Source organism: Parambassis ranga, chromosome 13 (genome assembly GCF_900634625.1).
Source record: "Parambassis ranga chromosome 13, fParRan2.1, whole genome shotgun sequence".
Lineage (NCBI taxonomy): Eukaryota > Metazoa > Chordata > Actinopteri > Ambassidae > Parambassis > Parambassis ranga.
Window position 1 is genome coordinate 17,435,066 of NC_041033.1, and position 24,157 is coordinate 17,459,222.

The following is a 24,157-nucleotide window of genomic DNA, read 5'->3' on the forward strand; positions in this document are numbered from 1 at the left end:
ACCTAAAACATGTTACATAAGGGTACGAAAACACTATATAGCCGCGGCTGTTTTGTCTTTATTGGACGGTCCACAGTAAAAACACAGTTTACAGCCTCTCTTTGTTTATTCCGCCTTTAAAGGCACCGATGATTCTAAAAGCTGTTGTCGTGTGTTCCTGAGCTATTGAATCAACTGATTTATTTTCAAATATTCTATCCTTAAAATCTGATTTAATGATTTGATGAAAAACATTTAAAAACCAGAGAACTCGCTCTGCTGGTCTGAGGACACACCAACTGGCAGCCAATCTGGTTCACTGCAAAAAGTGAACACACACTTGTATCTCTCTCTTTGTCCACATTGTTTTTCTTCTGTCTGTCCTCAATCTCAGAAATGCTGCAGACATCGTCACCGCCTGAATCTGACTGTAGTGTCTGTGAAATGTGTTTTTACTGACGTGAAATGCAGCAAAGAGGAGGAATGAAAACAGCAAATGTAGAGAACAGAGAAGGTGACATCACAGCTGTGAAACAGGACAATAGGCAGAGTGTGTGTGTGTGTGTGTGTAGCAGCCACACAATGCTCAGCCTTCTGAATCCTTTCTGCTGGCTCTTTATCACCTCTCTCTCTCTCTTTCTCTCTCTCATCCTCACTTCGTTTTCAGGCCCATCATCCATTTTTCTCCAGCTTGTGTGTGTTGTTGCTTTTAATAGCATCGCCATGGAAGTGAGGAGGGGTTGCTAGGTAACTGGCTGGCGTCTGAAGGGGTGTTTGATTGGCGGTCACACTGACAGAAGCAGCAGTGGAGTGTGTGAGGATCTGTGTGTGTGTGTGTGTGTAGGTATTATCTTTACACACTGCATATGTTTAGGTCTGTGTTTCCATCCAGAGGTTGTCATGGTATCCGAATTATCATATTTATTCAATAATCCCAGAGGAAATTCTTTTTGCCAGAGGTCAGAGGTTACACGTTGTTACATGTTTGTGTGTTTTATGGCAGCTGCAGTGTCAGGGAGTGACTATAGGTATGTATGACATGGAGAAAAACAGCAGACTTTGAAAAGATATGACATCATAGGGCACAGTGGTGACACCTAGAGGATTTTATATGTCACTGCAGGTCTCTTTGTCTCGGCTGATATCAGACCTGTAACTAGAAACTGTTCCTGAGATGTGAGCAGTGTTTATTGTTGCTGCACTATCACTCAGACTATTCACCATATAAGAGAAATATATAAGAAAAGAAAGTATAGTTTTATGAACTACAGGTGTCAAATGTTAAAATTGTTTTAAAACCTTTTTTGATCTGTAGCAAAATGCAGTTTTTCTAGCTATATGTAAATAGGGCCTACTTTTATTTTGAAAGTTCAGCCATGTCACTGTTGTAGCTACCTCACCAGCAAATCTCACCTATTGTAGTCCAAGATGGAGGCGTCCATCTGAGAGGCAGCTGAATGACATCAAGGAACACCACAACTAGCTGAGATTTGCTGGTTAGCAACTGAACTTTCACAATAAATACTTGTTTGAATTTTCTTTTTTTTCTGTCTCCTGATGTCTGATGAACAGCAGCGTGTAGTCAGGGATGAGATTTATCATCAGTCACTGTTTATACTTCAAACTAGCTCCACCTACAGCAGCATCAGCAGAATGTCAGGAGCAGTACCTTCAGTCCACCTGTTGTGTTGGGGGTCTGGATATTTCCTATATATATCACTGCTCAGATGACCTTGTGACAATAAGAAAATCAGATGCGGACACTGTTTTTTATTCATCTCCCATCATTCGTCACATTTATTCCTCACAGGTTGAAACTGAAGACAACATGGATGTTTCAGTGAGCATTTTCCCAGGGTTTCCTTGGTTTTTCCTGTTTATATTAACAAATATATACAGATATCCCAGGAAGAGCATAGTAATAATAATTAATCCTTTTCCATAATAACAATAAATTTAATAATAAATACTCAGTGTTCTTAACCACACGAGGAGAATGAGTTTTTTGCTCACTCTTCTATCGATGGGATTGTCGTCATCCCATACAAATATACACACATACACACACACACACACACTCAAATCCTCACTCACACGCTCACCTAGAGAAATTTGCACAGGTCAAGTAAATACCATCCGCAGCCAGGATGAACTGTCCATCATCATACAGAGAGAAAAAAAGTTGATTTGTCAGCTGTGACAGCTTTGTGCCGAGTCCACGAGTCCACAGAGAGACTAACAAGTTGCACAAGACGGCTCCTATAAAGTGCCACTGATGTCGAATACAGCAGGTCAGAGGAGAGACGATGAAGTGTCAGAATGCACGAGGTTGGAATCCCAGTGTTTCCTTTAGTTGCGTCCATTTCAGTGGGATGAGGAGGAATGTTTTTGTAAAAAGAAAAAAACATGTAAAAGACAATGTGGTCGTATTTTGAGGAAGTGCTGTGTGTTGCGTTTAGCAAATCATCCATATGTAAAATACACACTTTTTAAAAAAAAGCACCAGCACGCAGAAATAAACCCATTTACACTATACACACACACACACACACAAGAGAAACACACCTGGGCTGCCAAACTGATAGAAAACCTTTTGCTAACAGGTTGCAGCAGGGATGGTGCAAGCACTGAGAAAATAAACTCTGCTTTTTTTTTTACTCTACAAGGCTGAGGACCCGTCCACCAAAAGGCTTTTTTTCCTGTTTTGGTCTCGGAGGGAGAGAGAGGACAATATGGCCGCCGTGCAGAGAGATGAGAGGATGAGAGAAGGCAGAACTGATGAAGGTAACGTCTGTGCACCGCCAGAACAAAGTGTGTGCAAAATAAGAACAAGGACACTCACTTTTAAGAATGATTAACAAGTCCGGCTCCTCTAATATTATTATTATTATTTCGTTAAATCAGGGAAATACTCCTGAAACTTTAAAAGGGGTGCAAGCTGAAAGCGGGAAACTACACAGACAGGCAAGAAGCACAAGCAAATGGATTGAAATGTCCAGTTAGTAAAGTCAGAAAAAGTGGCTTTTTTCAGTTTTTGAATGGCTTTTGAGCATCAGTCTTGAAGGAAATGTAACATGGATGGTCATGGAGAAGCAAAAATGGCTTCCAAGGAGGGAACGGAAGGTTAAACAGGGAACGTTTAGGTGAATGAGCACACTACAAGGCTTTCAAAAGGCCTCTAGGACACTCAATGTCGTGCAGGTTAGTGACCACTATCAGGAATTCAGACCTTATCAAAGAAGGATGGCTTCCATTAAGAGCCCAAAAACGTGACAAGAAGTGGGATGTTTTTGCAAACTTCTTTGAATGCACTTTGCTCGGCTCAGACATCGGTAGGCGTTCCTACGTCCTGGAAAATGTCTGAATGCAAAATCAAATGTTCACACTACAAGTACTGCTGTCCACACACAGTGGCAGGCTGCAGCTGCCCGCACAGAGGAACAGTCTGGTCCATATTTTGGCCCTCCACGTCCATGTCCATCAGGTTGGGCCGTGGGGCGCTGGCGCTGCTGTCCCCTGAGCCAAGCGGGCTGTCACAGCTGCTGCCCGGTGATGAGCTAAGAGTCCGGGAGAGGGAACCCAGCTTCCAGGGGTCTGCTCTTACCCTGACTGGCGTGGGCCGTGGCCGGGGTGCAAACTCCAGCGTCTTGGGTCTCTCCAGGGGGCTGATGAGACAGAGAGGGTCCGGGGCGGGGACTGGAGGAGCAGGAGCTTTGCGCCGGTGAGGGACCGGGAAGATGGTGGAGGGGTCCGGGAGGCGAGGGATGTCCAGAGTGTCCCGCACACCTGAACAAAGAGGGAGAAGCATTTTTTTTGTGTGTGTGCTTGATTATTTTTTTTTGCTCGTGAGTTTTGCGCTGTTCACAAGCAATGTGAGAAGCATTCACTTCCTGACTGCTTTCAGAAACTTTGTTCTCTCTGGATGATGCATCTCATGCATCTGTGAATTGTGAATTGTTGTTGATAAACTGGGTGTTGGCCTTACCTTTACTTGCGGTGATGTGTGACGCTCCTGGCGGCGGAGGCATGGGCATGCTCCCGTCTGACGGCGACCTGTGGTGTCCCAGAGTTTGGGCTCTGGGTCGTATAGCCCCATCTGAGGGGGTGCGTCTGTGTCCTCTATTTAGGGCCATGGCTGCAGACACATGAGTGGGTGTGAGTGACTGATTGGGCTCCTTCTTAAAGCTCTCAGCCCGTAGGTCCAGAAGCGGGTTGAGAGCCGGAGCCGGAGTTGCCGCCGGTGTTTTGGACCCTGTCATTGGGGTGAGCGGGTACTCGTCTGGGTCAGAAGGTAGGAGGGACTTGGTGGAGTTGCAGTCAGACAGAGAGGACAACGAGAGGAGTGTTACAGAGGGAGAAGGGTCCAGGCAGGGAAGTGTGGAGTCGTGGTGTCTGGAGAGTGACAGGGAGAGGTTTCTGCTGGGCGGGGAAGTGCTGCGGCGGAAACGACCCGTCCGCTGGAAGAGACCCTCCTTCTTCTTGCGCTGCTCCTCTCGGAGGTCCTGCTCGTCCTGAAGCACCTGGTGACAACAGGTTAATAATACAATTAATACTTTGAAACGCCATCATCATGACACAGCTTGACTGATGTTTGGTATTGATTGTGGCCCAGAATGTATTGATTGTGGCTCTAAAGTGAAGTGCCTGATCTGGGGAAACGGCTTACAGAGATGTTCTCACTGCATTTTATATCAGCATTTACTGCAACACAGCCTTTCCTTGTAATGTGTTTGTTTAAAGCTTTTTGAGTGTTTCACCACAGTTTTATTTTTATATCCTTTGGAGTTCTAAAATAAAAAAAAACTAACCCATAAAAACAAATTAAACCACAGAATCTAACACACTACTGAGATGTAAATAAAGCATGAGAGAAAACAAGGACAGCACACACTGCCAAGAGCAGCCACTTTGTTAGGACCCCATGTGGTCCTACCTGCAGTTTTCCCAGCTGCATCAGGTCCTGTCCCAGAGCCACCGAGGCGAGCAGAGAGGCACAACCCAGCAGCAACATGTCGCTCTTCTTCCTCTGGTTGCAGCGACGCAGCGAGTCTTGGGAGCTCACCCCCACCCCCAGACCCCCAGGCATCTGACAGGAGCTCATGTTAACAGCAGCAGGCCCCATGTTGGGGCCCAGGCTGTTCCACAGAGGCCCTGAGTCCTCCATGGCTCCGTTACTGCTGGTCTCTGAGGGATGTACAGAGCCTGGTGACTCCTCAAACTCACCGCACTCCTCTGAAAGACAGAAGAAAATAAAACATTAGGTTAATCCTTGTGTTTAATGATGCACAGCTTAAAATGAAGTGAAGACTCACCCATTTCATTCAAGCTGGAGAAGCCCGCAGTCATGGGTGCATGTTTGGGGGATTTGCCCAGATTTGGAGCGCTGGACGACCAAACTTTGCATCCTTCACTCAGTGACTTCAACCTGCACACAGAGAAACAACAACATCAACCAAAACTCGAAGCTCATCTCTTCATCAGGTAAAACTGGTGTTTAATCATCGACGTACTTCTCCTCCCCGCCGACCCTCTCTCTCTGGTGCGTGGAGCTCGGCCCCCAGGTGCGTCCTTTCTTCTTATTGGCCGTCAGATCCTCTTTCTTGCACACAGCACTGCGGCCCCACGTCTTACTGCCGTCACTTGGCGTCACTGAGGGACAATGCACACAGTCAGAAAGACATAAATCACTCAGTTCATTTGCAGGCATTCGTTACTCACATCTAATGGCTCTCAGCCGGGGTATGACCCCCGGGCTGGCAGGCGGTGTGGTGCTCTCACTCCCCTGGGTCTTCCTCTTGTCGACGCTGGGTGACGCCTGCACTGTGATCTTATGTTCAAAGCCTGCAAAGAGAGAAAGTATTGACTACACATGTCAAATATTTCCTCCTCTGCCTCTTGTCATCTCTGTACGGTGTGTCCCTAAATAACACGTAAATAGCATTCAACCACGCCTGTCTTCTGTGAAACTTGAACGATCCAGAGAAATGCATCAATGGATATAGAATGCATCAGTGATTCGATCTGGAAAAACCCCATGTAACAGGAAATGCCATTAAACTAGGAGCTCTGACAGCTCTGTGCACCCCATTCATCCCTTTAAAAGCATCTGACTGCAGTTCCCTCTTCCACCCACCAGAGGGCAGACTGATGCAGTTGCTGTCCTTCCCCAGCTTCAGTAATCTGCTCTTCTTGAAGTGGCCCTTTCTTTTCTTGACACTGGGTTTCTCCTGGTACATCTGGTGGATGATGATGTTCAGCTCCCGCTCCACGATGTCGATCTCCCTCTCGGCCAGCTCCTGCTCTCTCCTCCTCAGCTGCTCCTCCTGCTCCCTCTGCTCCTCAGCTGCTCGGGCCAACGCCTCCTCCCATGATCTCAGCTCCTTCAGAGAGGAAAAAGGTATAGCAGCACCTCTTTTTAACACCTCTAGACTTGTTGCTAAGGTAATTCTGCTTTGCAGAGACACCTCAGACAGATGTGACATGGTGAGATTCCTCCCACCTCAACATAAAATGTGACATCCTCTCTCCTGTTTGTGTGAATAAAAGCTAAGATGTTTATGGATGTCTCACTTTCTCTTTGGCCCTGAGCTCGTCAAACATCTGCTGGATCTCCACCCTCCAGTCTTCTTGTAACGAGTGAAAGGACTCCAGAGGCATCTGAAACATGGCCGACTGTTCGATGGCCTGCAGTCTCCTCAGGATGCTGGTGAACGAGGGCCTGCTGTGGGGGTTGGGGCTCCAGCATTCTGAGGGACAAGAGACAAAGAGGGAAGGATGCTGTAGTGACTTGACTGCCATAGACTTCAATTTTTGTGGATCAGTGATGAGATAAATGGCTATTTATTTCATTTACCCTTCATTTAAACAAGTGTATCAAACAGCATTCCGATACAATACAAACATGACTGGACCCTGAATTGATGGTCTGCATTTATTTATCTGGCAATAAAAGCAGCAACAGGAGAAGTGGTAGAGAGCAAGATGGGACGGCATATGGCGACCATCATGAGCCAAAGCCTGACAGTGTTGCAGAAACATGCTGCACACCTACAATAATCTGCTGAGCAACAAACTGATCAGAAACCACAACACAGACGTCTCCTATAACACAGGAAGAGCAGCTCCAACAAAGGCAGAGTGGATAAAAACGCAGCTTGCAGCAGGTGACATTTATTCATTAGGTAAACTACATTAGCATAAAGTGTGCATGGATAAAGTTGCAAGAGAGAAGATGAAAGTGAGCTGATGACAGGGGGGGTAAACAGAGTGTAGAGAGCAGCGAGGGATGACAAAGGCGAGATTAACGGATGAACATGGATAAGATGAAGTGGAGTGAGAGGAGGAAAAGAAGCTTTACGTGGAGGGAAGTTCAGAAACAGACCTTAAACCTGGCCTGCAGCTCCACGTAACATGGGAATAAGCACAAGAAGGCAACTTCTATATAACGTAAAGCAAATGTGTGCTTAACCAGACCTGGCCTGAGAAAGAAGAGCCGCTTAATACACTGAGATTATTTGTAAGGTCAAGAGGAGAAATGTGGCTCAGAGGGAGCTGAAGCACAGAGCAGCACAAGGATATATCAAACTTAATGCATGGTTTCCAAACGTGGATGTGAAGTTTCTGCATCTGGATCAAACTTTTTAAAACAGCTGGGTCACACGCTTACCCCCCAGAAGCTGAGCGAAAGGTTCAGGGCAGGTGGAAGGGACAGGAAGAGTCAGCTTGTTCATGGCAACACCGTAAGCGACCGCCAGCGCATCAATCTCCCGATAAGGAACCTCTCCAGTCAGCAGCTCCCAGAGTAACACACCGAAACTGCCAGACAGAGCACAAAACATGTTTGTGATGGACAACAAATGCAAACATCTACCTTCACTTTGCACATTAGTGCAGCCTGCACGTTCACGTGCGCTGGATGTGGGGACGAGCACACTGCTGTACCTCCACACGTCGCTGCTCTTGGAGAAGAGGGAGAGCTTGATGACCTCCGGGGCCATCCAGGCGTACGTCCCTGCGGCGCTCATCTTGGTGGTCTGATGCCACTCTCGGGCCAGACCGAAGTCTGTGATCTTCAGAGTTTTCCCGCTCAGGTCGTCCCGCTCCACCGGCTGCAGGATGAGGACTGACAAAGAGGAAAACAAACAGATGCAGAGAACAGCTTGTGTTAAATGAGAACAGTAGCTGTAAGGCACATCACACAAACCAGAACCGAAATAATTCTTAATTTCACTCGAGTACCACTGATTTTATTTTCCTTAATGTGAGTATTTGCTATTTCTCATTTCTTTGTGCCACTAAATTGAAATTTTGACGATTATTGAAACAAAAACAAATAATCTGAGGAGATAAAATTGAGGTTTATTAGATGTTGATGGATATTTTTCACTGTTAAATTGTGAAGAATAATAAATCAGCGATCAAGTTTTACAATCTAAACAAATGCAGTTCAACAACACGGCCATGTTTGCAGTACAGGTGTGGTCAAACCTGTCTGTAGTGTGTGAGTCTGATCTCTGTACTGTGACGGTCACTTTAAAGTTCGTCCCTCCTACTGTCAGCCACCTTTTCTCTCTGCCTTTCCTCCCTAGAACTTCCTCCTTCATTTCCGTGAGAGGACTGACAAATATGGAAATATTTAGAGTGTACACAGTTCACTGAGAGCCAGGTGGGGGATGTTCTCTCTCTCTCTCTCTCTCGCTCTCTCTCTCTCTCACTTATCTACAGGCGTATGCAAAGGGTGGCGAAACAAGGCTACACACACAGCAGTGTCTTTGTTTACACACACACACACACACACATGCACTCTTGCACACACACAGATGAAAAACTTTCACGTGATAAAGGTGTGTCTCTCTGCTCTGCTCTGTCCACAGGCTCACTAGGAGAGCAGTGTGGCCGGCCAGAAGGATTCTAATCCTTTACTTTACTAACAAAACAGCTCATTAGATACATTAAGATTAAGATTAAGATTAGAATTATTAATCCCTTTACAGTATGGGTATATAAGAAATATCAAAGAACGTTCTGTATGTGACACCTGAAAGTTTCTTGATGTCTGTTGTTTGCTAACCCGTGTTGTTTCTCATGACGTTTGTCCACCTGGCTGGTTTATTATGGAGAGTCTCTGTACAGAGCCCGTGTGAGGGATGATTGGATGAAGTTTTCAATTCTGTTGCAAAAATCATATCTGAATGCGTCCCTGCTACCTACTATCTCAATATTTTTTCACAAAATGATTGGAGCAACTGAGAAAATATGAGACATAGTTTTATAAATACTGAACTTGTTATATTTGCAGGTTTTGTTTATTTCCTGTAAAAATGAATCTAAATCTTGAATCTAAATACAAAAAATGAACAATTTTGTGTCAGCACAGGCCACGAACAATAAATTAATTAATTACTTCAACAGCATTTTAATAAATGATGCCATGTTCAGCCTGTTAAGCTGGTAAACATGCTGAAAAAGACATGTTTTACCATTAAAGTGAAGGCAGAAGCACACTAAAGTAAATAAGTTCTTCAGAAATGTTTGTCACTTCCACACTGTGTTTATGTAAGGCTGCCTGACAGTGATAATAAGCCGCCAACCTCAAGTCGTCTTTTCTATTCTGATACTGTTGTCTCTGTGAGGGACAGCTGTCTCCTCTGGGTTTCTCTCTGTGTGGAGCCAGACTGTCTCAGAAGGATGGAGAGTGTCTGCAGTTCTATGTGTGGATAAATATGAAGCCCATCATATATGTAGGTGAGGAGAGCGCAGGCAAACACACAGAATGTGGGTAGAAGCGACTTAAGCAGCACTTTAACCTGCTCCCTCCCCGGCTTTCCTCCTGGTGTAATTATAACAGCATCATCTTCCTTTCACACCTTGCCATCGTCTCTCTAACACCACCTGCACGTGCTCACTCATCCTGCCACAAGTTTTTTTTTTATTTTCCTCCCGCCAGCATCTTATGCATACGTCAAACACAAAGATCAACATGTTTGTGTTCAGCTGGCAGCACGGAAACCTGAAGTGCAGCGACACACAAATAACACCCGCGAGGGCGTGGGAAGCATCACAGCACATTCTATCAGAGCGAAGGAAAGAAAAAAGCCACCTCCCCTATCCTCAAGGATAGCGTGGCTTTTACAATGCAATGCCAGCGCTGTTGGAAATGTTATCTCAAAATAGACTTACAAATTAGGAGAAAGCAAGAAACGCTGCCTACGAGCTCCCAAATGTCTGCTACAACGACATGAGTTTTATCTGGATGTGTCACTGATTAATCACACACAGCTTCATTACCATAAACATTCTGTGTAGTTTAACACATCGGCACAGATCTTTTAGGAATTCATCTACGAGACAAAAACAAACTCCTCCTGCACTTGAATTACACTCTGTTTCATCAGAGCTGCACTGTAAAGACTCTCTGTCCTCTTCTCTGAGACTTTTTCCAAGAATACAGCCAGCGTCAATAAAGGTTTATCTAATCAATGACCGCACCTGTGCAACGAGACACAAAGTAAATTTAAACAGAGAAAATCAGGCCAACAGTGTCGCTAACCTCGTCTGAATCTGTTAGAATGACACCTTTACTGTCGTCGATGTTTTATGATGTTTTGGATTTTATGGTTTTGTTGAAGTTGTAACATTATTTTTATAAAATGCGCTCATAAGTTGGCAAATCCTTTCTGACAAAGACATATGTTCTTTTCTAGACTTTTAAAAGTCCTGAAAAAGACACCTTTTCTGGTACTGTTAGCTGCTAATGTACTAATGTGGCTAATCTAAGAGGCTGTGTTGTGAAGCCTTGCATCACATAAAAGGACTGTAGGGATTAGGATAGTGCAGACTGTGTCAAACTTCACACCAAAATAATCATAGCCAGGTATTGATCAGAAACACCAAGCGATTGGGTGTGTCCAAGAGTGGCTGTTAAAGAGCCCCCTGTGCTTGTTTATTTACTCTCTAAACTGCCAAACATTCATCCTTGGACCCTGAACTGTGTTAAGAAATTCCACAGAGTCGCTGTGTAAACTCTGATAGAGGCTCAGTAATGATCCTCCAGACTGGTTAGTCAGTGCATTAGAGGAGCAGGTGACACATTATCTCAGATATTTCACCCCCGCAGAGGAATGCAAAGGTCGTCTGAGTGATGGCTTTTGTAACCGCAGCATTGCACAGCGGTAATTATCTGGATCCACAAACACAACAAACTGATGAAAGTTATAGTTATAGCCTACTTTCGTGTTATTTAGGCCGATTTAATAAGCCCTGGATGAAGCGCCTTTGTCTCTGTGCTGCCTCGCCTTAAATAAACTGTGTGGCGGCAGAGCATGCAATCAGCTGGAGCAGAGCTCTGGGCGTGGTCATCCCAGCAGTCAGCTGAGGGGTTTATCCTCTGTGATCAGCTGATCAGGTGGAGCAGGTGGAGCAGCCTGTCAGAGCTCAATGCTGCTTTCATTTTCCTTCCTCCACAGAGCTGATAGATACATAACTAGCCAGCGTAGCAAAATATTAACTTAACTCGACCTGTTTATCTAGTCAAACCACAACCTGTTCTTGGCTAAATCTTCATCTTTTTCTTCCAACAAGTAAGGGTATAAGTTAAGGGTGTAAAACTGTTATCAGTTTTCAAGTGGTTCTTCTGTATTTTTATCTACACATTAACATGTATACATAGTCAATGTTGACTGCTGTATTTATTAAACTGGGTGCAACCCTCCCAGAGAGCAGCCTGGGCAGACACAGCTGATGCACACTGACGAACGCTGCATCCAAAAGATGAGGAACTTCACCAATGCAAATCCTCCGTCCTGTGCCCTAATGTCAGAGGACAGTTCAGCCCTGACATGAACTGCTCCAACAGTTAACACTGATCGGCTGCTTTGTTTTGGCTCAGACTCAGTTCAGACTTGTTGTTATGGTAACAAGGGCAGAGGTCACACACCAACACTGGGAAAGAGGAGGCAGTGCAGAGATGAACACCCTCATGCCCCTATGTTGTGGTTTCTGCACGGGCTTTCTGTTTAAAGGGACACTCCACTGATTTTAAGACCACGGAGGGCCAGCACACTGATGTCATTTGGCATGTAGCTCACTATATACTCTCAGTTTAAACTCCACAATGCAACCCACCCTACATAGAAATAGGTTGTATAATTTATGTCACACTCTATAACAAAATTCCCATGAGCCTTAGCTGTAGTTCATGTTTGGTTCTAATGATCACATCATACTCAAATTTTAGGCTAAAATGTTTACACCTGCATGTGAAGATGATGACGTACATCATCGTAACAAACAAATATAGAAACATATTTGTGAATTGTTCATTTCTTTGTGTTTTCTGCAGCTCTTTATCAATAAGAATCGAGGAGTTTAATATTTAATAAGGCTGAAGTTGTCTTAGAGCTGCAGCAGCGGGGGTGTCAACATTAAGGGAAAAATTTAAGGCAGAAAGAATAATGATGTTGTGGCCTCCTCTAGCTTTTGTCTCATTTTTTAACTTCATCTTCTTGTCTCACACAATAACAGGTGTAGCCTGCAGGGTGGAACAGCTGTTTCTGTGGTGCCAAGTCAGCGAATCAGGCCCGACAAACCCCCAGCAGGCTCCTCAGATCCCTCCCTCTAACCCCTCTAACTCTGCAGAAACACTTTCTTCTAAATCCTCATGCTCCTGCAGCTGGTTGGTTAGGTAGAACACCTGAACGCTGGTCCTAGCAGCAGGCTGATGTGCATCACAGATGAGATACGGGCCTGTGGGATGCTGAGCAGCCAGCCTCCGCCCCCTCCCTCCCGCAACACCCACCCCACCCACCGTCTCTCTCGCAGAGATCAAAACATCACCAACAACAAAGTAACCAACCACTCCAACATATCTCCTTAGGACTCTCTCTTCATCTTCGTATTTGCCTGTTTTCCCCCGTCGTCCCCGCCCCCGCTCCCTCTGCCGGTGCCCACTGCCTGACTGTCTGCTGTCGCAGCTGTCGTCAGCCTGGCTACGATCACAACACACCGGGGAGAAGAAGTGGAAGAGGAGACCCGGGGAAAGCATGAGGGTGAAGGGAGTCCAAAAAAACAAAGAGTAACAGAGAGGTAGATTGTGTGCATGTAATGTAGGAGAAGGTGGATGGGGACGTAGATGAGGAGGCAAAAGAGGGTGGTGGTTTAAAATGAGGAATGGGGGATGGGAGGAAAAAGGCAAGAGAGGGACAAAAATGACAAGAACAGAACAGAGCTGTAGAAATGAGGGCAAACAAGGAGAATGAGATATTGGAAAGAAGGACGACAAGAAAAGACGCCAGGAGAGAGAGGGAAGCAATAAGTGGATGAAGAGATGCAGGATACTCGTGAAGAGAGATGACTGCAGGGAAAGCTTTTGTCACTCTCCTGGCAGCACATACCAGATGTCTTTGTATCTCAATACACTTTCCTTTGGCTTTCTCACATCTCTCTGCTTAAACAAATTTAAGCAAAGGAAGACAGAAAGCGTCTCTCCAAACAAAGAGAAAAGAGACGTTCAAATGTCTCAAAAATCAGTTCAAAAACATGTTAAATTCAAACACAATACAGCAGCATTAAACAGTAGAAACCTCCATCAAAAACCTCTTAGTTTCAGAGTCTAAAATGTTAAAAATGCAGAGTATTTCTGTGTGTAAGCGTCACTCAGCTCATGCTACAAACTGATGCAGCAAGACGTCCACAGAATAACTGGGCCTCTTCTCGTTCCCAGTGCTTTGATATGGAGGTTGTAGCGAGTATGCTCCCATGTCATTGATACTCCAGCTTGGCTCCTGTCGTACCACCACAGGCCATGGAGGCTCTAATCCTGAGCCACACAGTGGCACAGTTTCACCCCGCAGCCATTCACGTTGTCTCCTCACAAACGCAGCTGCCAGATTCGTGTGACCAGGCAGCGTCTCTCTCAGAAGAGATGGAGGTATTAAATGAGGCGGCTTTCTTGTGCGTGGCGTGTATATGTGTGTGTGTGTAAGTGTGGAGATGGGAGTACTTACAGTGCTGGAATTCACAGAGAGGTCTGAGCTTGACTTTTATTGTATAGTTTAACAAATGTAAACAGTAGCTGCTGTACTATAGATGTTACAATGATCAAAACTGATCTGCCTTTATGTAACAATATGTTTCAACATTTATGTGAAGTGCAAGGTGTTTTTTTATGTAATGTCAAAATTATGTAATGAAGCATTTTTGCACAACACTATGTCAAGTTGACCTTTCTGATGCAGTCCTGTCCTCATTTTTTGTGAAATTTGTGTCACAATTACACAGAAAATTGAGTTATGGCTGAGGTGTAGCCTGTAACTAAAGATGGTTTAACCTTTTTTTGAGGGTTTTTGAGGAGTGACTTGAATCTGTGCGTGCCTTCTTAGCAGCACCTGAGTCGACCTCACACAGACAAACAGGTGGTGTGAGTGAAGCTGAGGTGAGCAGTTACGTAAGCAGAATTGCAAGTTAAAAAGTTAAAAAGTTTCTGCCTTGCATTAATAGAGTGCTGCAGGAAAGAAAAAGTGAAAAGCATTTTAGTACTTCCTGTTCCCTCTTCTTGAAGTTTCACCAAGATGCCTGCAATAAGTGAAGCACTAACAAGGAGGGAGCGGTGAAGTTGGTGATGTTGTAGTCACATGACCCATGAGATGCTAACTGTTGACCTAAAACACGTCATCCTTGCTGCACTTTAAAGAGCTCCCTGAACAGTCTGATGAGACCAGAACCCTGCTGTTTAATGAATTTATTGAACTTAACTTCAGTCCTTTTAACATATAGATAAACCGGAGCCTTCGGTGAGTTGTCTGAGAATCAACTCAAGCGTGCAAAATGACAACATGTTTACACGTCTACTCTTTGTGGTGGTGAATAAATCATTTTATTCAACTCTCCACAAACACACACTCTGCAGTCTGCCTGAAGTGTCCTTCACATGACTGCACTATGAAAGCAGGTGAAGGACCCCCCCCCCCCAGCTCGGGGGACACCCAGAGCCCTCTCTGCTTGGCCTGACTCCCCGCGCTCCGTGCCAGGCGGCTGGCAAACAACAATGACCCTCTGACAGCAGAGCTAACGGTCAACACGGTACAACACTCACATGTACATGTGCACCACTGTATTTATAGTTGGTGGTGGTAGGGGTCACACTTCAATTGTGTTTTTACCACAACAAATGTCAGACAGCCTCTCGTGCAGACACTGAGGAGCTGAACTAAACGTGAGGAGATGAGGAGGGAACACAAAGCCTGCGGCGTTAACAGCGCTGTTTGCTGTACTAGTAGAATCAGACACTCTTTAGACCTGTTCTGCAGACACTAAAAGCTATGGGATGTTTCAGCAGGCTGGTAATGTAAATGCACAACAATTACATGGTCACTATGTGTTTACACATATTTACAAAAGACGCAGGTCTGGGACAAAAAACATGAGAAAATCAACATTTGAATGTGATCTCTGAACAAATCCATGTGTTACACAGTCCAAAACAACATACAGCACAAGTCTGTGTGAATGTGTGTCAGTGTGCTTGGCAGATCCACGGGGAGCCGGAGCTGCAATGCAGTAAAGAGAGCATCACTGGCTTTGAATCAACTTTTTATTGACCAATGGAGAAAATAATCATGATGTGTGTGTGTGTGTGTGTGTGTGTGTGGGTGCATGCCGCTGTATTTGTTTGTAACCATGCAGACACTGACTGGTGACACTGTTCACTATAGTTGTGTCACTGTAGCAGCTTTGAAGCATCTGTTAGCAGTGTGGCCAAATTCACACAGTGACGGAGGGAAAAGTCCAAAGTCCTTCTGCTGTTTTATTGTCAGTCTGATGAGCACGGCCTGATAGAGTCGCTCCATCTAGCCTTTTCATACAGTGTCAGTCGGCTGTGGCGACAATGATGTATAATCGTTCCCTGAAAATTGTTGTGATAATCCAGATTCATGTGCTTTTAAAGAAGAACTAAGAAGATGATTTTCATGCTCTAAACTATAAAACAACAAACAACCAATATTTCTATGACAACAAGGATCATCTGAGCCACAACACATGATGTCTATATGTTACAAGTTGAAGGACATTAATACATAAACTTGTTCACAAGACTTGATCACAAGAAAATTAAAAAACTATGCTTTTGAGGAATTTAGTGGTTGTTGATCTTCTTCATATGGTTCTTGTATCATTTGTGCCTTTGACATGAAGTGTGGTATAATGAGGCCTAGAGTACAGACACATAGCCACATAGTAGAAAACAGCAGCCTACAGTGCACCACGAATGTGAGCCTTGATCTGTAACTGTCTCCCTGAGAGAGAGAAGAATGGTTTGACCTCCTCTCAAACTGGCCTTACACTTCTTCCTACTCCAGCGCTCATCCCTCCCTCCCCCATCCACCGCTCCATTCCCTTTCCCAGCCGAGCCTCCAGGGGTTTCTCCCATCCTGCCTTGCTTCCATCCATCTCTCCACTCCATCATTCACGGCCTACAGTCGCCCCTCCATCTCCCATCCTTCGCCCCCCTATTCCCCTGCAGTGACTCCTGCCATTGTGAGCCTGGCTCTCGCTCTGTCTTGGGCTGCTGTGTGAGAATGGGGTCATTGTTGCTGTGCTGTGCTGCAGCATGTACATGAGTGTGTGTGTGTGTGTGTGTGTGTGTGTGTGTGTGTGTGTGACAGTAGGAGTTCTCTGCCCTAGTGACAGCATGTTCTGCTGTACGACCTCCTTACACTAACTTTATCACCAGTGTAAATCATACTTTTGGTGTCACCTGCACAATCAAAGAAAAAGTACCCACCAAGGGTTAGCTTTGTAAAAGCTACACAATATTTTGTTGTGTGTGATGTTTTTAATAATGTTTTAATTATTTTATTTAATTTAATTTAAGTTCTGCTATCTGGTTCAGGTAGCTACCTGATGCTTTATCCCTTTATTCAATGTGGTAAATCTATACATATAATACATGCATGTCATGCCTTAGATTCATATCCATGATTTACTTCCCTATTTCAAAGTAAAAGAATAAAAGTGTTTCCTGTTCGTAGTATCGTTAGCCCACAGTTAGCCCAGTTAGTCACAGTCTCGGCCTCTGCTCTGTCTCTCTGAGGGATTAGCAGCCGGCACTGGCCACCACTCTAATCCTTTCCTCAGCAGACTCACTCTTACATTCTCTCTCACGCACACACACAGCCAGACACAGGCTTTTCAATGACAGCGACTATATGCCATATCGCAGCTTGCTAATCTGTTAAGTAGCTATTACAGCACTTGCGCACAGTGCTGTTGTTGATGTCATGGCTGCGGCAGTTTAATACATCAATGAAAAACAAAGAAAAAAGGCCTAAAGAGAAGTAGCACTTTTATTCATTTGTCTAACCTTGTTGTGTATTTCAAATACTCTGTGAGCAAGCAGCATACTTGACGATCCAGCTCTGAGACACTGGGCTCCCGATATTCACATGATTGTTGACTGTGTAAACATGGCTTCCATTTGAAGTTACAGCAGTCAAAACAGCAGGTAATGTCAACTCTCTCGCCTTTATTGTGTGCCTACAGTGAAATCATCACAAAAGATTCAACAGGGACCATCAAACTGTTGATGTGTTTTTAATAACATGAAACATTATGTGACAGAAGTTTAATATTAGATGTACGCTATGTCACTATGTGTACAAATGTCCACAGAGACTGACTTTATGACATTTCCTGGAGCAGGTACAGGTAGCCCACTGTTGTTAGCAACAGGTGATCAGCTCAGCTGTATTGTCTCACCTGCAGCTGACTCACAGCTTCTACAGAACTCCATGTAAAGTATCAATGACTCAGTGTCGTATCCCAGGCAGCAAAAACACAGGGCACACAATTGAAAAGGTTTGGTCCATTGATTTCAATAGGAGATGGTCAAAAGCTCCTCTGCTGCAAATTGCTGTACCTAAGACCGTTGACATCCATTTTAGCATAATAATACATCATAATATAATCAATGTTTCAATTTTTGTACCCCTGTATTGAGCCCAGAGTACAAATGAAAGATTTGTGGTCATAAAATCACAATTGTGCAGAGGATTATAATAAATAAAGGACCAGTTACAGGAGCACCTGCCTCCTCAGCATTTTAACTGTGGCAGCCATGAACTGAAATGTCCCTGAGCTGGAGCCAGTTTTACAGTTTACCCAAACATCTGAAATTCACTGCCCTGTTTAACCATTTAGATCAGAGTTGCTAGGATTTGGAGATATTAGGGATATCTAATAGAACTAGCTGCCACTCGGCTTGTTGTAATCAACCCAATCGGATTGTCTCATTCAAAAAATCAGGACACAACTTATGTGATGAACAGTAATCTGTTTAGTTGTAATAAATTCATATTAACTTCTGTCATTAGTCACAGCCCTTGCCTTGTAAACTGATACTCCCAGTATACTCTGTCTATAAGTGGTGCTCTGAATCTTGCCACACTTTCTATTTGCTTTATTTCTACAGTCAATTGCAGAGGACTGGTGCCCTATGCTTTGGGAGACTAGCGGCTGATCCAGGATCAGAGTGACAGGTAAGGCATGACCACGGGGGCGATGACCTGCCAACCCAAAAACATGCTGTGACATCACTCTAAGGAGGTCATGGTAATCAGATTATCTGTTACACAGACTCACTCGCCATGACTGTAGGCCTGACCAGCGACAACACTCAGCAGGTTAAAACAAAATACTCACAGATACACCACAGAAACCGAGATAAATTTAGAAGAAAGCATCTGAGTGAACCAAAAATAAAGCTCCTGTGTTGTAACGAAGCTTCAAACACACATCACTAATGTCACGTTTTTTATTTTTTTTTCTTGAGAATAGTGTTTACTGAGTGCATGATGGGAGACTGAGGAAAGGCTTGGGGGCCTGAGCTGCTCTGTAACCACAGTGATGCCAAGTGGTCGGCGGTTTGAAGAGGACACCTGAGACCAGCGCACCTGGACAATGAGCTGAGGTGTAACCCTAAACTGAGATGAACCTCTGTTTATCCCCCACGCTCTCCTTCTCTTGTTCTTTCCCATCAGTCTACTCTCTTGTTTCATATAGCTCCACTCTCAAGCTCATTTTCTCTCCACTACCTGATCTATTCCTCACAATCTTTTGACTCACTACTTCTCTCCTCTGTCTCACTTTCTACCTCATGTTTTCCCCTCCTGGGCACTAGTGAGGCTAATGCAAACATCCCTCAGTGTGGGTGTGAGTCATATAATCACATACTTATAATGATTAACGCCCCACATTTTCAGTCAGATTCATCATTCAAAGGAGGAAAAAGGGTCCAAGCCCTCCCTGAGACATTTCGGCATTTCTTCAGTTGCTATTCAGAACACACACACACACAATACTCTAAATTAGGGGACTGGCATTCTGCGCAGCAGCTGACAGCGGCTAGCAGCTGTATGACTCAGTAACACAGAAGCGGTGCCCATGTCACCATGGAAAGGCAGTATAATGGTTTCCAAGACTTTGCTGTCCAATATGCATTGTGACTGTTGGGAGCTGCACAGGATGAGGTGGAGTAAAGATATAAAAGTAAGAAGAAGAAGATAAGGTGACATCTCCTCTGCTGCCTCCCTCCCTAAAAGGCCTTTAGTCAGCATCCTGCACACTCCACCCATATTTGAGCACTCCCTCCCCCTTGTCACTTGGGATAAGCACACACACTGTGTGCCCTGCACATATGCACACACACAAATGCACTGAGATGCTCGCTGTGTATTATTTCTTTGATGCATCAACAACTGCAACTGCGTCTTTAAACAGCAAGTAGCACAAAGGACCAAAAATAGCACAGTGAGTTGCAGAGCAGAACTGCTCTCCTTGAGGAGGGGAGGAAAAAGGAGGAGGACGATAAAGAGCAGGAGGAGGTGCAGAGAGAGATGACAGGGAAAAGATGGCAGAGAGAGACCAGCTCTCCAGGACTTAGGCCTCCCTGCTGGGTCCAATTTAGGTTTCTCCTCCAGTTTCGGCGCTCCATAAAAACTCAGTGACAACACTAGAAAATCACATTTCTGCAATGTCCCAAAAAATATGAGAGGAAGGCTTAACATTTATAACAGCCTGTCCGCTGAATGCAAACATGTCAATATTAGAGGATGGTCATTGAACTAACACAGCATCTTCCTGAGACATACTGAATTTCAAACACTTTTTTATACTAATATTCTTTGAGGGCAGCAAACCCGTCCTTCCTGCTTTTAGCCTCTATTCTATGTTTAGCTGTCACTGAGCAAAGTAAAATTTGTACATCAGGTGACCACTCGCTGATGCAAATAAGCCTTCAAGCATTGTTTGCACATTAGCTAGCAGGTAAATAAACAAACGAAGGGAGACCATTTTAAACATGTATAATGAACCTAGAGACTTTTTGGTGTGTGAGCTAGCTTCTCCACTCAATGTATTCTCTTTACGTTGCTATAACAGAAAAGACTACGACCTTTAACTGCATGTGGCCTGTAATCCCTCTGGGATTAATAAAGTATCTATCTATTTAATTTGCATTTTAATCTATTTGCTGACAAGAAAGAAAATTATTATCAATGATTTTTGAATCTGTCAGCTGTGAGTTTAATGATACATACATACTGTACATGAGAAGCATGAGTGAGCCTGAAGGTCCATGAACATGTGTTGATGTGTTGTTGAAATGTAGCTAGGATAGAAGTTATAGTAATATACTTCAGAGAAACCTAGCCGAGTCTTTTGTTGTGTTCTATGTATTACATAGATGGGAGTGACTGTGTTTACTTTACATGCTTTGTGGTGCAGTAGTACTTTACTCATGTCTTTATTGTAGAGAAGTTACGTGTCACTTCTTTGGGGTACTTACTGTTGCTGGACTTGAGGTCTCTGTGGATGATAGGTACGAACGCCTGGTTGTGCAGATAGTCCATCCCTGTTGCAATCTGGACTGCCCAATTCACCAACACTCTTGGAGGAACCTTCTTCCCTGCCAGTGCTCGGTTCAGAGCCCCGCCTCTGGCGTATTCCATCACCAAGCACAGGTTGGGCTCCCCCAAGCAGACCCCACGGAGAGCAATAATGTTGGCATGCCGGAGCATCCAGAACAGCCTGGCCTCCTGCCGCACGCTCTCTGCTGTGACACTAATATCCTCATCTGGGTCTTGCCTGGCAGCTTTTACAGCTACTTCTTCACCTCGCCACACTCCTTTGTACACCTTCCCAAACCCACCAGCTCCTATCACCTCCTCCAGTAGCAGTTCTGAAAAGTCAATCTCCAAAGGACATTCACCCACCCCACCTACCACAAGTCCTCCTGTAGTCAGTTGCTGGTAACTGGCAGCATCTCCTCTTGTGACATAGTTGCTTGGAAAAATACCCACCTTGTCCTGGATCTTGCCCGTCCACCAACCCTCATCCCCAGACACTTTTGAGTCTTTGGAGAGAACCTCAAGAAGGTCCCCTCGCCTGAGGGTTAGCTCCTCATCTGCTGTGGCCTCATAGTCAAACACTGCTGTCCAGTAGGGGTTGGGGTTGTTTGCCCCACACCGGTGACCAGGGTGGGAGTCTGGAGAACCAGAGGAGATTGTGGAGGAGTTCCAGCTGCTACCATTCTCCACTCGTAAGACAGGGGCGGGAACCATTGGGGGTGGAGGGGTCATATTCGGGGCCATGGAAGAGGAAGAGGTAGAAGAAGAGGGGGGCCCAGGAGGGATGAGGCAAGGAGGAGGTGGTGAGCAGCAGCCTCCACAGCTGGTGCAAGACAGGGGGGCTGCTGTGCTGCTCGCTCTGCCGTATGGGTTCATGGCAGCCTGACTGCTGTTTGACGCTGTCGGCCTGCCCTCTGTCAACTCAGGCACAAAATCCATATGGGGCCCATTGACTGAGACAAGGTGTCCTCGACCACCAGTGAAGAGGAGAGGGGCTCAGTGGCTCAGCCTGCTCTCCCCCATCACCACATCTCGTTTCTGAGTCTGCACCAAATCCTGTGACCAGTTGCTGCCGTGCTGTTGCTATGCAGTGTGTAAGTAACATGTATTCCCAAAGGCAAGTTCATTCAGGGACAACATACAACAGGTCAAACAATGACACCCTTAAACCTAACTGATTGTTTCCACAACTGCGCCCGTCTGTAGAGAGCTCCCACAAAGGAGTTCATCTAGAAAACAGCAGGTGCTTTCAGTCTGAGCGCAGCTCAATAATAAAACTCAATTTACTGTTAGAATTAGAGTTCATTGAAATCTGAGCTCATTGGTTCTTTATAGATTTGAATTATTTCCCCAAACTAACTCTTGTGTGGGTAATTTCAACACATTAAAAATTAGTGTATTGATTCTAAAAGCTTCACCCGTCACCAGGGTGATGATAGAACCACAGCTGATTGTCAGATTAATTTTAGTAAGGATTATTAGGCTGCCAATAAAAGCTGCAGTCTGTGTATGAGCTGAGTGAAATCCTCCGAGCAGGGGTCCTCATTATTTCTCATCCAGCCCAGTGTAGATGCACCTCCCCCGCCAGCCATCTCCGTGAATATGGGCTGCTCGCTCCTTTATATTGTATTTGGAAAATATCCGTGGATATTCGTCCTACATCTCGCCAAGCCGGTCCAGGCTAAATCCTACATGCATGAGCCGGTTCAGCGTCCCTGAATAGCTTTCATCAAAAAGGGCCCGTCCATTTTAAGACAACTGGGGAATTAGTAGAGAAAGAAGCCAAAGGCTGAGCGGCAGGTTTCAGGATTTAAAACAGAGCTGTGAAGTGGCACCATGTTCAGCATCCAGCCAAGTCTGAGCACAACAAACCCGCCTCCGTCTCTGTGCAGCGGCCTGGTTCAGTCGCCTCCGCTGGGCTACATTTGTGATGGTGACGAGTGCTCGGTTAGACAAGAAACTCTTCCTCTCTGGAGACAGAAAAGAGATGCCAGCGTTTACCATTATCCTGCCGCTCTCTGAGAGCGCATGGTAGCTTTCAGATCATCAATCAATAGTAATAGTATTGTGGCAGGAGGTGTGGGTTTTTAAATGTCCACGGCTTCTCTTTCAAACCGACACACGGTGGCAATAAGGTGGAAAATATTGTCAGCGATGGTTTGCATGGAGGCAGTGCAGTTTTACTGTATCCATTTCCCCTTATCAATAGATCCACAACACATCCCCTAATAATAACAATAATAATAATAATAATAATATACGGTAATTCTTTGTGCGTGCGTAAAATGTGCGCGTATCTATGCTATCCAGTCGCTGCGTCTTCCGACCCTTAAACTGCTTTATTTTAATAGGTAAACACGCGTTTACTGTAGCCTAACCTGGACTCTCAGGGCAGAAACATCCACTGTCATCGTCGCATAGGGCGTACGGTTTGCATCCAAGTAATAAGGAAACCATTCAAGTCCGTAGCCCAGTTAAAACGGTCCCGGCAGCCCCTCTCCTTGCCGTTCAGGCAGCCGTCCGGAGGTCTGGCGTATTCACACAGGCTTTTCCTCCAAAAACACGTAACATTTCGAGCTCCGAGCTGTCAGTCTGTGTGGCTGACTTTACATCCAAATACACCGGGGGTGCCCGTTCACTGTACACGGGAGCGAGCGCCTCTCCTGTCACAGATCTTCTAATCATAGGGATGGCTGGAGCGCGTACACCGACCACATCCGAGCTCCCATCGCCTGTACGCAGATCTGGGTGCAGCTCAGCGCACTGGGCGGAGAGGAGGGCACCGCAGTCTGTTGGAACGAGACTGTGGCCTGTGTTGCTAGTGGTGTGTGTCTGTGTGTGTCTGTGTGCCTGTGTGTGTCTGTGCATGTGCTGGTGCATCATGGGTAATGGAGTCTCGAAGGCGTCTCCTGCTGACCTACATCATTCTGGCAGATGATATAACGGAATAATTAACAATATTTCAATGATAAGGAGAAGGATGAGTGTCATGAAATATATAACTCATTTACTCTACAGTGCAGTAGATCTTTATATTATCCTATTACAGTACACAATGTCATATTCAATACTCATTGTGCTGCAGTGGCGAAATGCTTCTTCAAAGTACGCAGTTACGCTCTTCTTGATTTGTCTTGATTTTATTTGTTATATGTGTGCATTGAATATTGAGATATTTAATTGGTGCCTAAATCAATGCTAATTTGCCAAAATCAATTTGCATTATAACGTGTTACACACCTTTTTTTTAAATAAAAAGCAGAACACAGTATCTCAAT

The 24,157-nt window shown here is 45.0% G+C and overlaps 1 protein-coding gene across 1 annotated transcript; it reads right to left on the minus strand.

Annotated features, from left to right (window-relative positions):
* Window positions 1–1,764: 1,764 nt before the first annotated feature.
* map3k10 (mitogen-activated protein kinase kinase kinase 10) lies at window positions 1,765–23,665 on the minus strand. Its single transcript, XM_028419997.1, has 11 exons — window positions 20,819–23,665; window positions 7,921–8,101; window positions 7,646–7,794; window positions 6,550–6,725; window positions 6,113–6,359; window positions 5,698–5,820; window positions 5,490–5,628; window positions 5,292–5,404; window positions 4,913–5,211; window positions 3,965–4,499; window positions 1,765–3,765 (listed from the first exon to the last, which is right to left on the minus strand). Exons 1-11 carry the CDS (start codon window positions 21,816–21,818, stop codon window positions 3,365–3,367), a joined length of 3,363 nt encoding a protein of 1,120 aa, XP_028275798.1. The 5' UTR covers window positions 21,819–23,665; the 3' UTR covers window positions 1,765–3,364.
* Window positions 23,666–24,157: the final 492 nt, after the last annotated feature.